Source organism: Hippocampus comes, unplaced genomic scaffold (genome assembly GCF_001891065.2).
Source record: "Hippocampus comes isolate QL1 unplaced genomic scaffold, H_comes_QL1_v1.1 scaffold254, whole genome shotgun sequence".
NCBI lineage: Eukaryota > Metazoa > Chordata > Actinopteri > Syngnathiformes > Syngnathidae > Hippocampus > Hippocampus comes.
This window is the reverse complement of record NW_017805874.1, coordinates 130,379-144,796: the sequence shown is the minus strand read 5'-3', so window position 1 is coordinate 144,796 and position 14,418 is coordinate 130,379. Positions and strand designations below refer to the sequence as shown.

Sequence of the window (14,418 nt, the reverse complement as noted above, 5' to 3'; positions counted from 1 at the left end):
TATATATATGTGTGTATACACACACACACACACACACACACACACACACACACAACACACAACACACACACACAGTCGTGAAATACCAATTCACATTGAACTGTATGCAAACTTTATGATCACCAGTGGACGAGTGGTTAGCGCGTGGTTAGACAAAAAAATATGTCTGGAGCCGCAAAAAAATAAAAACCTTCTTTTATACTTACAATGAAGGAAACACATGCTGTATGTATGTAGGAGACTGGACTGTCTCAGAATTGTTTGTTATTCATTCCTTTGTTGTGTTCAGAAACGCCCCCATAGAATTTATTTTGTAATTTCCTCGCTTGATTTTTTTTTTGTTTTGGTGCATTATTTTCGCTTTTCTTAGTGTCAGTGAAATGATCATTAATTTCCGTTTTTCTGAGGCTGTCTTTGAACACCTCTCGAGTCGAACGAGAAGAGAGAAGGCACGGAGTCGGACGCAGACGTGTCTGTCTTTGTCGAGACTGTTAAAAGCATAATAAAGTGTACGTTTTAAAAAACCAACACCACAGCTCTCCTTTTTCAGAGCTGCAACATGTATCTATATCTATTTGAGCTATATTAGCCTACTATCAAAATCTTTTTCCATTTTCAAACATTTTTTATAAAGCTCCAGGGAGCCACTAGATGTCGCTAAAGAGCCGCATGCGGCTCTGGAGCCGCATGTTGCCGACCTCCCGCACTAACCACTGGAACACCGGGGGCGCCCCTTAAACACTCTTCTCATCAAATGTCAAGTAGATCTATATGATTAACCCGCAAGGAGAAAAACAAAAGAAAAAAAAAAACTACCTATGGCCAGTCGGTGACGCTACCATCACAACAAAAACTAACTTCGTATATCTCTTCAGGGCTAGACTTTCATCAAATAAGTGAACCCATGTTTAAGCCTTCATGGATGTAAAAACACAAAGTCTGTGACTTCAAGAAAAGTACAGCACATCAAGAAATTAACACTTATTTTGAGGGTGTAAACATGAATGAACACTTCTGAAACTTGGAACAAACATCAGGCCTGGCAAATTTTCAACATGTTATTACTGTACAGTAAATATTCCCATCCATGGAATTCTATGAAAAGGAATATCCTTCACCCGGACTAAAAACCTGTGCATTAACATTTTGACTACGATATTACATGTTATCGGAACCTACGTAAGCGGAAATTCCACTAGCCGTAACCCGGATGGAGACGTCATGCCGCGGGAGCTTAAATACACGCAACGCCCACCCGATGCTGCGGAAAGACACGACGCTGAGACTAGTTTTCACTTCGCATTTTTCGATCATCAGATTCGAAACGACGACCTCTTCGTGAGTTTTTATTGGCGTGCGTTTTATTGTAATTGTGAATGATTTTAACTTTATTCACTTACGTCTCGTAGTTAGCGGCACCGGCTTAAAAAGCAGCGCCCACTCGACACTACGAAAAACAGGTTTTCGCTTCGCCATCTTCATTCATCCGATCCGAAACGACAACGTGTAAGTGAGTTTTTATTGACGTGCATTTTATTGTAATTATGAATGATTTTCACTGTACGTATTCACTTGCACCCTGCAGATCATGGCATCGAAACGTCCAAGAACTGTAATGACTGTAGCAGAGTGGGTGAAATGCATCCGTTTGAGCGAGGCTGGACACAAAGTTAAAAGCATCCAGGAGACACTTGGAGTCGGAAAGACCCAAATCTACGAGACTTTAAAAAACAAGGTATTGATTCTTGCCCGGTACGAACGTGGGAGTCTGCCTGCTCATAGGAAATTGCTTGTGGCTCAACGGACGAGATTCAGCACGGTAAATGATCGTGTGCTGGAATGGTTTCACTGTTGTCGTGCTAAAAACTTCCCGCTAACTGGGTCACTCATTCGTGAGAAGGCTAGCTCCATAGCGAAATCTATGGGCATAGACGACTTCGAAGCGTCCGGTGGCTGGCTGCAGAAGTTTGTTGCCCGGCATCAGTTGACCAATTCTATCTTGTGTGGTGAGGGAGGGGAGGTAAAGATTGAGACGGTGAGCGAGTGGAAAGGGAAGCTATCAGGTCTCATCGAAGGATATTCAGCAAATAATATTTTTAACTGTGATGAGACCGGATTATTTTTCAGAACTCTTCCATCCCGCTCATATGTGAGTAAATGTGAGTCTGCAAAGAATGGCAAACTTGCTAAAGACCGGATTACCGTACTGTTGGCAAGTTCAATGGCTGGTGAAAAGTTGCGTCCATTGGTCATTGGAAAATCAGCAAACCCGCGGTGCTTCACAAAAGACTATAAACAACAAATGAGAGTGACATATGAAGCCAACCGCAAAGCTTGGATGACTTCAGAAATCTTTTTGAAGTGGTTGCATCAGCTAAATAACAAGATGGTCATCCAAAACCGAAAGATTCTATTGTTTATGGATAATTGTGGAGCCCACGTCCCAGCAACCTTGTCAAACATGAAGATAATTTTCTTCCCACCAAACACAACATCTCACTTGCAGCCGATGGATGCTGGAGTCATCCAGAATGTCAAGCTGCAGTATCGTAAGAGCATGCTGAAAAGTATTTTGCTCAACATGGATGAGTGCAACAAAGCAAGTGACCTTGTAAAAAAAAATCACTGTCAGGGATGCTATTGAATGGATAGAAGCTACTTGGATGAAATTAGAATCTTCTACCATCGGTAAATGCTTTTCCAAGTGTGGATTTTCACACACAGACGCCATCACTCACGATGCTGAGGGGGAAGATATTGATGAGACTGACCTTATTCCACTGCGTCAAATAATTCCTGACCTGACAAACCAGGATCTTCTAAATGTGGACTGTGATTTGGCTGTCACGAAAGATTACACAGCAACAGAAATCACAGAATTGCTCGAGCAAACCACCAATGTGATTGAGTCTGAGGAAGAAGATGATCTTCCCGGCTCAACTCCTGATAACAAGCCACCTTCCAGCAAGGAGGCAATGCGAATGGCAACAAAAATCCTTCGCTACGCACAAGAATCCCCAGACATCGGCGATGAACGGGACAGTTACTTGCAACTCGCAAGAACACTGTATGACACGCAGGCGAACATTCTCATAAACCAAAGAATGCACGCAACGAAACAATCCAAAATAGACAAATTTTTTCCCAAGGTAGCCAAAACATAAGCATTAAAATACTGTACTGTACGTACTGTATTGTACTTTTGTGATTTTTTTTTTTTTTTTTTGATACACCTGTACCTGTATTGCAGTTTTTGTTATATGCAGTAAACAGTTTTTAGACAGTATATTTCTGCATTTTATTGATTGTGTTGTTACACGTGCATTTTGTCAACATACTTGCAGGTTCATAAAGGACATGTACCATGCTCATTTCCCAAATGAGGAATTTCTGTTATCAGAACAAATTGGACAGCGCAAACACGAGTCCATACTTGAGAATATTTACTGTATTGTGTGCTAAAAAAAAAAAAAAAAAAAAGTTTCTCAGTAGTCCAAACTCGCACGCATGCACGCACACGCACACACACACACACACACACACAATTTAACTAAGTAGTTCTTGTTGTACATTTCACTGACTGTAGATCTCTTTTTGGGTGAAATTTCTGTGTGGCAAAAACTTAAAATATCATAGCAAAATCAACACCTTAATATTGTTGAGTATGAAAATATAAAATACAGTTCAATACACTCAACAGGGAATTAACGAAATTAGTGAATTATACTCCCTCTTCACCTGCTCATTCGCGTTGTAATTTCGCAGTGCCACACATTCACAACGGTCATCCTCCAAGTTGTAGCCAGTGGTGATCTGCAAATAATCGGAAACACCCATACATTCAAGACTGCGTATGCATATCGACACCAACACTGTTTTCATGTAGAAGCAGACTGCATTTCCTGAGGAAGTTCAAACCCACTTCGAGTGTGTGTGGAAAAGCGTGTATAAAATTCCATTTTCTGCATTATCTCGGAGCAGAATGAAATGTAATAATGATGTTGCGTGTACTGGCCCTTTGATGATTATAGGGGTACCCCACACCTACGGCGTGCAGTTTGAGGAGGAGAAGCAGTGGGGGGCCAAACACAGCTAATGAGCTTTCACTAATGTTGATGAAATATGAAACCTCTGCCATGAGCCTTCTCTCCCATGGCATCATGCATGGACGTTTTTTTTTGTTTTTTGTTTTTGTGCAGGAGGACGAATTGGTGAAATGTCAGGACGGAAGCGCTTCAAAAGGACAAGGACAGATGGGGACGGAGGACGATTACTTTATGAATAAGGGCGGAGAGACGACGGAAGAGTGCCCAGGTCGCGTACGGAGAACAGACCAGCAAAATAAAAGTGCCCAGTACTCTCAACTACGCACGGGTAGGCAATGCAAGCAGCTTACCAAAGCTTTTTGGGATGGTCTCCGACATTCAGTTTATCGAAAATACTGTAATCTTTGGACTATAAACCGCTACTTTTGTCACACGCTTTCAACCCTGCGGCTTATTTAATGATGTGGCCTGTTCACAGATTTTTCCAACGGCCGTCAGGGAGCACTCAAGCAGAAAAGGTAACAGTGAGACGCTATCATGTGTCACAGAGAAAACAACCGGCCATGAGAGGGTGCACCTGTATTTTGAGCTGGACTGCAATCCAAAAGCTGTGTGGCTGGGTCTATGACAGATTTGACCGAACAAAAGAAAACCTCCCAAAAGACATTGTCCTGAAAGTTGACATGAAAGTGTGGATAGTAGAAAGCCTAATGAAGGAATGGTTGACCAAGTATTAGGGCAAGTGAGAATTTTTTTCATTTTAAAACAAAGCATTACTCGAACGGGAACGGTGGCTTTCTTTTTTTTTTTTTTTTTTTTAAACCAGCCGTGTGAGTGCTGTTTGACTGCCATAGTGAAAGAAAAGTTAAGGTATGTTATTAAATGTTGAAACCTCTTTCCGTGTACCGTCTTTCTTTGCAAATATATCATGTTACAATATGGGTGCCTGCGGCTTATAGACAGAAGGGGCGTGTGTGTGTACAAAATGGTTTTTCCTTTTAAAATGTAGTGGGTGCGACTTATAATCAGGTGCACTCTATAGTCCGGAAATTACGGTAATGTGATTCTTCGTTTGATTCTGTTTTTCTCGAAACACAAACTGCTGTGTGAGCCTTGTGTGGCTTAAAGAAGTACACCTAATGTCTTGAGGTGCTCATTTTTAGGGGGGAATGGGGGCAAATAGTTCTGAATAATTCCAGAATTGTTGTTTGTTCATTCCTTCCTCAAAGCAGTACAAGTCATTAGTTGTGGTTATCCCGTCATTTTTTTAAAAATAATTTTCACTGACTTGTTTAATTTTGCTTTGTACATTTGTGTATGATGACTATGTAGTGCTCACGTATATTTTTACCACCATCACAGAAGTACATGTGAAACTACACAGTATAAATATAGTTAGGTATTGTTTTAAAACACAGTATAGACTGTATATGTGCACTTTATATACTGTATTTCTATGGTTTGGCAGCAGGGAGCAGTCTCGCTCGTTTAAGAATGGATTTATAGCCTGTGTTCCGACGAGTGGGGAGTCACATATACACCAGCATATGTCTCTCTCTCTCTCTCTCCTTCCTTCCTTCAGATGAGTCATTGGGTGACTTTAGCTGTTGATCAATGCTTTGAAAGCAGGTACAGTATGTGGGTGGTTGGCCTGAGCTGTACATGCAGTGTGAGCATGGAAAGTCCAAGCTGACTGGTTATTTTCCTGATGATTGTTTTAATTTTCAGTGTTAATACACTGAATATCCATGTCCATTGTTATGCTAACAATGTATATCCTAAATCTACTACATGTATCCGTCTGTCTATTTATCGATTATATATTTAGTTAGTAGGAAATGATGAACCTACCAGTCCATTTGTGTGGTTGCACATGTCCCAAAGAGGAATAAGCGCCTGTGTGATTTGGCTGCCGTCTTCAGTCGGTATCTCGTTCTGACGGGTCATGACTGAAGACACAGCCCACCTGTAGAACATCAAAATCAATCCACTGAAAAGAACTGTGTATATTTATTGAAGCTAATAAAAATATATATTTTTAGCTAGGACATTAAACAGGAAGCATATCATGGTTATGAGTGGCCTTAAACGTATTCAGAAGGATTTTGAAGTTGATTCTGAGTTTGACAGGGATCCAATGAAGCTGTTTGAGGAAGGGGGTGATCTGGTGAAAGGAGGGGGTTCTGGTGCTGATCTGGGCTGCAGAATTCTGGACCAGTTGAAGCTTATGGAGGAGTTTGTGATGGGCAACGAAAAGGAGTGAATTGCAATAATCAATATGGGAGGTGACGAGACTGTGGACCAGGAGGGCAGCGGTATCAGGGGTGGGAGAGTGCCGGAGACGATTGATGTTACGTTGGTGGAAATATACGGACCAGGTTATGTTATTAATGTGGGAGTGGAACGACAATGAGCTATCGAGGATGACACCCAGCTTCTTAACCTGAAGGGAGGGGGACACAGTAGAGCTTTCAACAGTGAGGGAGAAATTGTTGGCTTTGAGTTGGGTGGATTTCGTATTTCATGTCCCTTTCTGCGGTCATACCACAGGGGTCGTTACTCTCATTCACAGATCAATTCCGTTCCCAAAAACCTAAAATTACTGTTGACCCAGGAGGACGGTACTTTTTTGTACAAGAAACAATTCTGTCACCACCCCCCCAAAAAAAAAACAACAACAAAAAAACATTTGACAAACATATATGACCCCAATAAGGATTTGCCATCTTTTTTTGGGTGAAACTATTCTTCACGGTTGCCTCTCTGCAAGGTCTGTATATGATTGGAGGAGACTTAAATTGCACCCGGGACCCGATATTAGACAGATCTTCTGAAACAGACAACACACATGCCAAGAGAAGAAAAGTATTAAATAAATATGCACAGAATCTCAGATTATGTTATGAGAGCTAAATATGACACGCTGACAACAGATAAAATAGGGAAATGTTTAGCATGGAAAAAAAAAAAAAAAATACGAAGATTTTATGACCACGGGGGAAAAGCAAGAAAATTATTGGCTTTGAGGATTTAAAAAAAAAACAAAAAAACAAGTGAGTATTGAACAACGTCCTATTCAAGGTGTGCCATTATGCAATTATCTCTATTCTGCAGACAAACAAATCCCTTCTGGAAGAATACTATTATTATATGGCAATGAACACATAAACATGTGGGAGCTTCCTTGAGTACGACATCATGATCGGTTTATAGCTGGCAGAGAAGAGGGCAGGTTTAAATTATGGAAAACTAAAGACTAAAAGAAAAGCATGGTATTAAGGATCTGTAGAATAATGGAGAATCGCTCTCATTCAAGGATCTATCTATCTGAGAAATACCATAATCCGCAAAAACATTTTTAGAAATATCTGCAAGTGAAGAAAGTCCAAGGTAATTGATCGTACAGCGGTACCTCTACTTCCGAAATTAATTGGTTCTGGAAGAAATTTCTTAAGTGGGAAATTTTGCAAGTAGAGAAGCGTTTTCCATGTAAATGCCCTAATCCGTTCCAAGCCCCCCCATAATTCAGACATAAATGTTTTCTCAGGCATTAAAATGCATCAAAATGTGTCACAAATACATGTTACAATTAGATTATTGCACAGTAAATGAGAGTTGTGCAAAATGTAAAAAACAAAGAATAGAGTAAAGAATAAAAACGATGGTCATTTACTTTTTACTGCGTCCTCGTCGTTTTTTTGCCCTCTTTAGTTCATGTTCTCTCCAAGAAGTGGTTTTTGCCTGGTATTTTGGAAAGAACAGATCCAAGGATGTTTGCTTTTGTCGGCTTTTAACAATCCTTCAAAAATATCCAAACATCAGCATAGTGAGGGATCGTCTGATGGGTGAACACTTTTCTGGGTGATTCACATTTACGTAAAACTATCAGAACACCTCATGTCCCGAGGGGCGAATGACGAGGACGCTGCATCGACACATATCTACCTAATTACCTATCTACCTAGATAGACACATACGACAGAGATCCCTCTTAGCCAATGGGATGTCAGGAGGATGCTAGGTAATAGTCAATGGCAGAGCAGCTATAAGTATGTTGCGTTCGGGAAACTCGGAGATGCGAGTAGCAGGGCATTCTATATTTTTTTTTACCTTTCATATCTTGAAATTTCTTTCATAACAAGAGGCAATATTTTCCTTTTGAGGCATTTCTTAACTTGAAAATTTCGTTTGAAGAGACGTTCGTAAGTAGAGGTACCACTGTGCACCTGAATTAACATCAATTGAACAAATGGGGAAACAGGGAAGAGAAAGGCCGGCTGTCCAAATATTACAATTTGGTTCTGTTAAAGTCCAGGGACTCCGCCATCGATAAACTGAATGGAGAAAAGATCTACAGGAAGACATAGAGCACAAGTGTCAATTTCAAAGCCCCGGGGCCAGATCTGGCCCGCTGCATCATTTTATGTGGCCCGTGAAAGCAAATCAACCTGGTTAACTTCCATGACGCTTGCTAAAATCCGTACCAATTCAAATCATCACATGTAATAAATAGGCAAGGGTTTTCTTGTTTTACATTATGACAGAAACTTCAACAACAGGGCAACAAACTACCGTATTTTCCGCACTAAGAGGCGCACCTAAAAGTAGTGATGTGCCCGACTGTGCCGAGGGTCCGATGCATGTGCCGAGTAAACCGGAAGAAAATCTGCGAAGCACGCATCGAGGCATGTGTCGATTGCGCTTGTGGCCACGCCCGATGCCTCGGAACGCGCGCTGCTCCGCCCGAAGCCTCGCGAGATGGGATTCCTACGTCACCGCCAACAAATAGCTTCGCGGGTGAATCGAAATAAATTCGGCGCACCGGGACGACAATGAGCTCACAGGTGACGCTGACACACTCAACTCGCATCTCCAAACCTCAACTCATTCCAATTCGTTTTGCAATGGACGGCTTTGGACACACCCCACCATCCACAACGAATAAGAAGAGAACATCCCCTGTCTGGGATCATTTTGAGCAGATCTCTCCTAAAAAGGTACAAATTATAACCGGTGTGAATATATATTGTAAATTATTGTGACAGCACAGTGCATCCCTCATTATAATGTCTTTCTTCGACTTGCTGATATTTCAAAAGGTGAAGTGTAAACTTTGTTCCAAAGAACTTGGGTACCAAGAGAACACGTCATCTATGTTGAGGCATTATAGGGCCCTGCATGAAAATAAGGAGACAACTCAAACAGAACCACCCCCAGGTAAGGCATTTTAACATGCAATGAAAGAACAGCACAGCCTACCATGTGTATTTCAAATGTGACAGATGAAATGAATGACATCTATCACTAACTCTGTCTCTGTTAAACTGCAGTGAATAAGAATGCAGTGGAAGAGGCATTAATCAATATGGTGATTGAAGATTGCCAGCCCTTCAGTTTTGTGGAGGACACAGGGTTCAGGAAGCTTATCCAAGCTTTCGACCCTACATATGTGCTCCCCACCAGGCGGGTGTGTGAGAGCACATGAATCATTTTTCCCCATTCCCCCATAAGTGCGCTTCCAATAGTGTTCTTTCTCATTTCCTTTAGACTTTGAAAGCCATGGTGGAGGAGAGGTACCAGCAGGCAAAAGAGAAGGCCCAAGACCTCATAGCAAAGTCCTCTGCTGTGAGCATAACAGCAGATATGTGGACCAGCATCAACACAGATGCATATCTGGCAGTCACCTGTCATTTCATTGATGAGCACACCTCTCTGCACTCAGCTGTGTTAGGTGTGCTCCATTTCCCTGACCACCATACAGCTGAGAACATGGCTTCCGTTCAATCGGCACTCATGGCACAATGGGGCATTTCCACCAAGGTAACTTGCCTTGTGACAGATGGTGCAGCCAACATGGCTGCATGTGCCAGAGACCTTCATCTGCGCCACACATATCTGATCGTGAAGAAGGCTCTGGCAGAAAACACTGAGCTGTCTGAGATCCGTCTTCAGTGTAGGAGGATAGTTGGCTACTTCAAAAGCAGTACCACTGCAAAGGTGAATTCCTTTATTACACAGCAGTATTCAAATTAATGCAAAATGACTTGAATAATGTTTTGTTTCATATTTAATTTTTATAGACAAGGCTGACACAGGTGCAGGAGCAAATGATGCCTACAGAGCCTGTGCTGAAGCTCATTCAAGAGGTAAGTTGACATCCATAACTGCTTCCACTCCCCTTTCAAACAATAATGACCTTTTATTTTCAGGTGGAGACACGCTGGAACAGCACCTTCCACATGTTGCAACGGATGTACAACCTCAGGGAAGCCGTAGGAGCAGCCCTGGCAGGCCTCCACACTGACATTGCCCCACTCACATCCCATCAGTTGAGGCTCATTTCTGAGAGTCTGCAGGTGCTGTCCCCATTTAATGATGCCACCGTAGAGCTCTCAGAGGAGAAGAGAGTGTCTGGATCCAAGGTCATACCACTTCTGGCCATGCTGCACCACACCTTGGAGGATGACATAGGAACCATAAAAATGGAGGAGAGCAAAGCAATGGCTGAGGGCCTTAAAAAACAACTGAGGGACAAGCTCTACACCCTCCAAACCATGAGCATCATGTCACTGGCAACACTGCTGGATCCCAGGTTTTTATCAGTTGTCTGTTTTTCTCATCTGTCTACTAGCACCAACAAATGAGCAAGTGCCGCTTGTTGAACAGTTCACAACTGCAATGAGTCTCATTGTCATTTGCAGGTTCAAAAAGATAGGCTTCTTTAGCCAAAATAAAGCACAAGAGGCTGAGAGGAGGCTCACAGCTGAATGTGCGACAGTGATCCGGCCCAGGGCATCTTCCTCCTCCTCCTCCTTCTCCTCCTCCTCCAACCCATCATTTTCAACACAACCGGACACATCAGAAGCTTCCCAGCCTGTTGCGCAAAGTAATATTCGATACATTCTAATGGTGTTAATTAAGCAACAGTAAATGAGCGGCAGTGCATTATTGTGGGATTCTTTTACTCCCATCTCTACGATGGGCAGCCGAACTGCCTGTTGGCTGTTAGTCTGTTTGTTGTGTCTTAGGTGACAAACTGTGGCGGCGACTGGACCACTATTTTCAAAAGCAGGAGAAATCCTATCGAAGAAAAGAAACCGTTTAAAGCCAAACACTTTGGAAATGCTTGTTTTCCTCAATAAAAATGAATGTAAGGTGTATCTTGTTCCTTGTTTATGTCAATGTCTAAAATAAAGCAATCATTCTTTCAAGTAACACACGCACATTCATTCACATCACAACTCCCTGCCCTTTTGACCCCATCAATCCATGGTATTTTAATCACTGTCTGTCATGACATTTATTTTCCACATGATGGCGCAATAGAACAAATGAAGCCTCATGATGCTTTGGCCCAGGAACGAACCAGTTGGATGGAAAGCCTCATTGCTTCATGAGGCTTCAGTTTCCCATCACGACCTAAAAGCCTTCCATTTTCTTAAAAGCTCACAGCACGCCTTAAAATCTGATGCGCCTTGTGTATGGTCATTACGGTAATATGTCAACCCCAAAATGGCTCCTTGCTGGAAACATGCTTACAACGCAGAGTTCAAACTTAACGCGATCGGGTTACGCAGTTGAACACGGAAATAGAGCAGTGGGGTGGGCAAACTACGGCCCGCGGGCCAGATCCGGCCCGTTGGGCTTTTTAATCTGACCTGCCGAAGATCTGTTCAGAATACAGTACAAGGTTTGATGTGAATTCTGCAATTTATTTCATTTTGACTTGCAATGACGGGAGTTCAACAGCAGGTGGCGCTGTGACTTGATTTTGCAGTGCCCGTACCCCGAAAGAATGAGCGAGAGAGAGAGAGAGAGAGAGAGAGAGAGAGAGAGAGAGAGAGAGAGAGAGCACGCGCACTCAAGAGAGCGAGCCATTTCCAATTCAGTAATCGTTCTACTTCTACTGGTTAGATCGCAAGCCATCTGCAGCAATGTCAAAGAAAAGCCGACAGTGATTGCCGGGTGTTTAAGAAGGAATGGACGCCTAAATACTTTTTTACCGAAGTCCGATCCAAGGCTGTATGTCTTATATGCCAAGAAAAGGTTGCGGTTTTAAAAGAATACAACATCAGCTGTCACTTTTCCACCAAGCATGCCAATTACGCCAGCAACCTTTCAACACAGGAACGTACAGCTACCGCTGACAGGTTGCTAGCAAGTTTGCAGGCTCAACAAAACACCTTTATTCGATCAACTTCCATCCAAGAAGCAAGCACGATGACAAGTTTTTTACTGGCATTCAAACTAGCAAGAGCCAGCAAGCCTTTCTCCGAAGGGGAGTTTCTTAAAGAGTGCATGTTAGACAGCAAGTATTTTATGTCCTGGGAGCAAGAACAAATTTGAAAAAATTATCTTATCACGCAGGTCAGTGACTCGCCGGATTGAAGTAATTGATGAACACTTAACGAGCAAGCTAAACAAAGAAGCGGAGAGATTTTCATTATATTATTTGGCACTGGACGAAAGCAAAGATGTTAAGGACACCGCTCAGATCTTAATTTTTATCAGAGGGATTAATGAGAATTTCGAGATTACGGAGGAGTTTTTGGATATGGAATCCCTGAAAGGAAAAACACGAGGAGAGGATTTATTTAACAGCGTGTCAGCGGTCATACAGAGGCACAAGTTACCTTGGAGAATGCTCACCAACGTTACCACAGACGGATCACCGAATCTGACAGGAAAAAATATCGGGATGCTGAAGAGAATTCAGGACAGGGTGAAAGAGGACAACCCTGAGCAGGAGGTAATTTTCCTACACTGCATAATTCACCAGGAAGCACTGTGTAAATCCATGCTGCAGCTTGACCACGTAGTGAAGCCAGTTGTGAAACGTCAATTTTATTCGAGCGAGGGGACTTCAACTTTGTCACTTTATCCATTTTGTTGAAGAAGCTGACGCTGATCGCACGGACTTATTCTACCATTCTAATGCCCGCTGGTTAAGTTTGGGGAAAGTATGTCAACGTGTGTGGGAGCTCAAACGGGAGACTATTTCATTTTTAGAGCAATTTGAGAACAGTGACAAGTTTCCTGAGCTGAATGACACAGATTGGCTTTGTGATTTTGCTTTTGCTGTGGACCTACTGACACATATGAACGAACTGAATATGAAGCTCCAAGGGAAAAACCAGTTTGTGCATGAAATGCAAGCAAACGTCAAAGCCTTCAAAAGCAAGCTGATTTTATTTTTGAAGCAAATGTCAGCCAAGTCATTTGCTCATTTCCCCACACTGGCTATGTTAAAGGAGGCCCCACAACATGTGAAAAAATATAGAAAATCACTGGATGACCTGCATGAGGAATTCTGCCGTCGCTTTTGTGATTTTGGAAAAATTGACAGCACTTCAGCTGGTGTCATGTCCCTTCTCACAAGACCCGGAAACAGTGCCACAGGAGTTGCAGTTGGAACTGATAGATCTCCAATGTGACATGATGTTAAAGGACAAGTTCCACTCCCTGAAACTGGATGAGTTTTATGCTTCGTTAAGTGCAGCCAAATTTCCAAACATCCAGAAGATGGCACGGAGAATGCTGGTGTTGTTTGGCTCGACATATGTGTGTGAACAGACTTTTAGTGTGATGAACACCAACAAAGCACCCCACAGATCCCAGATGAGTGATGAACACCTCAGATCTGTTCTGAGAATTGCGACAACACGATTACGACCAGACTTTGATGCACTGGCTAAAATGGGTGAGCAACAACACTGCTCCCATTAAAAAGTATGTTAATACTTTAATGCTTTTGTTCTGTTTTAAGGTTTTTAGTCTTCGAGAGCTAACTATGGCCATCGAGGACTACGAAGCGCCCCGTGGCTGGCTTAAAAGTTCATTGCATGCCAGGAAGTATTTGTTATTGTTAGATTCAGACGAGGATGGACGTTGCATTGCTAAAATGGCTACAAAACGGACCTTTTGATGTCAAGCAGCTAAGACAAGAAGAGCTCTGATGCTGGAAGAGAGGGTAAAAGTGATCAAAATGAAAGACGGAGCAAGCAAAATAAAATACATTTTCCAAGAAATTGATGTAAGTGAAAGTGAATGCTGATCGTAAATTTCGCAATTTCTTTCCCTTTTTTTCTTTCTACACTGACAATATGAAGTGTCAAATAAGTGTGTGCTCATACTTATGTACTATTGGAATAAAAATAGAGTACACAAACGTTTGTGTGTGCGTGTACACATACGTTTGTGTGTGTGGGTGTGTGTGTGCTTACATCTGAGATCAAATTTGCTACAGTGAAAAACCCCCTGTTGTGAAAAATTTCTTGCTGCAAACATGATTTCGTTGTAGAGGAGTTTCACTGTATGAAGCTCCAAGGGAAAAAACAGTTTGTGCATGAAATGCAAGCAAACGTCAAAGCCT

At 42.2% G+C, this 14,418-nt stretch overlaps 2 protein-coding genes across 2 annotated transcripts in view; one reads left to right on the top strand and one right to left on the bottom strand.

The window, feature by feature from the left end:
• setd3 (SET domain containing 3, actin histidine methyltransferase) overlaps positions 1-14,418 on the bottom strand; it is an 83,960-nt gene that overhangs the window by 7,006 nt on the left and 62,536 nt on the right. The window contains 2 exon segments of the mRNA XM_019888837.1: positions 3,739-3,813; positions 5,898-6,012. Coding sequence (XP_019744396.1) covers positions 3,739-3,813; positions 5,898-6,012 — 190 coding nt within the window.
• Positions 9,070-10,841, top strand: LOC109527122 (zinc finger BED domain-containing protein 1-like). Its single transcript, XM_019888838.1, has 5 exons — positions 9,070-9,263; positions 9,377-9,513; positions 9,594-10,043; positions 10,127-10,192; positions 10,256-10,841. Exons 1-5 carry the CDS (start codon positions 9,113-9,115, stop codon positions 10,688-10,690), a joined length of 1,239 nt encoding a protein of 412 aa, XP_019744397.1. The 5' UTR covers positions 9,070-9,112; the 3' UTR covers positions 10,691-10,841.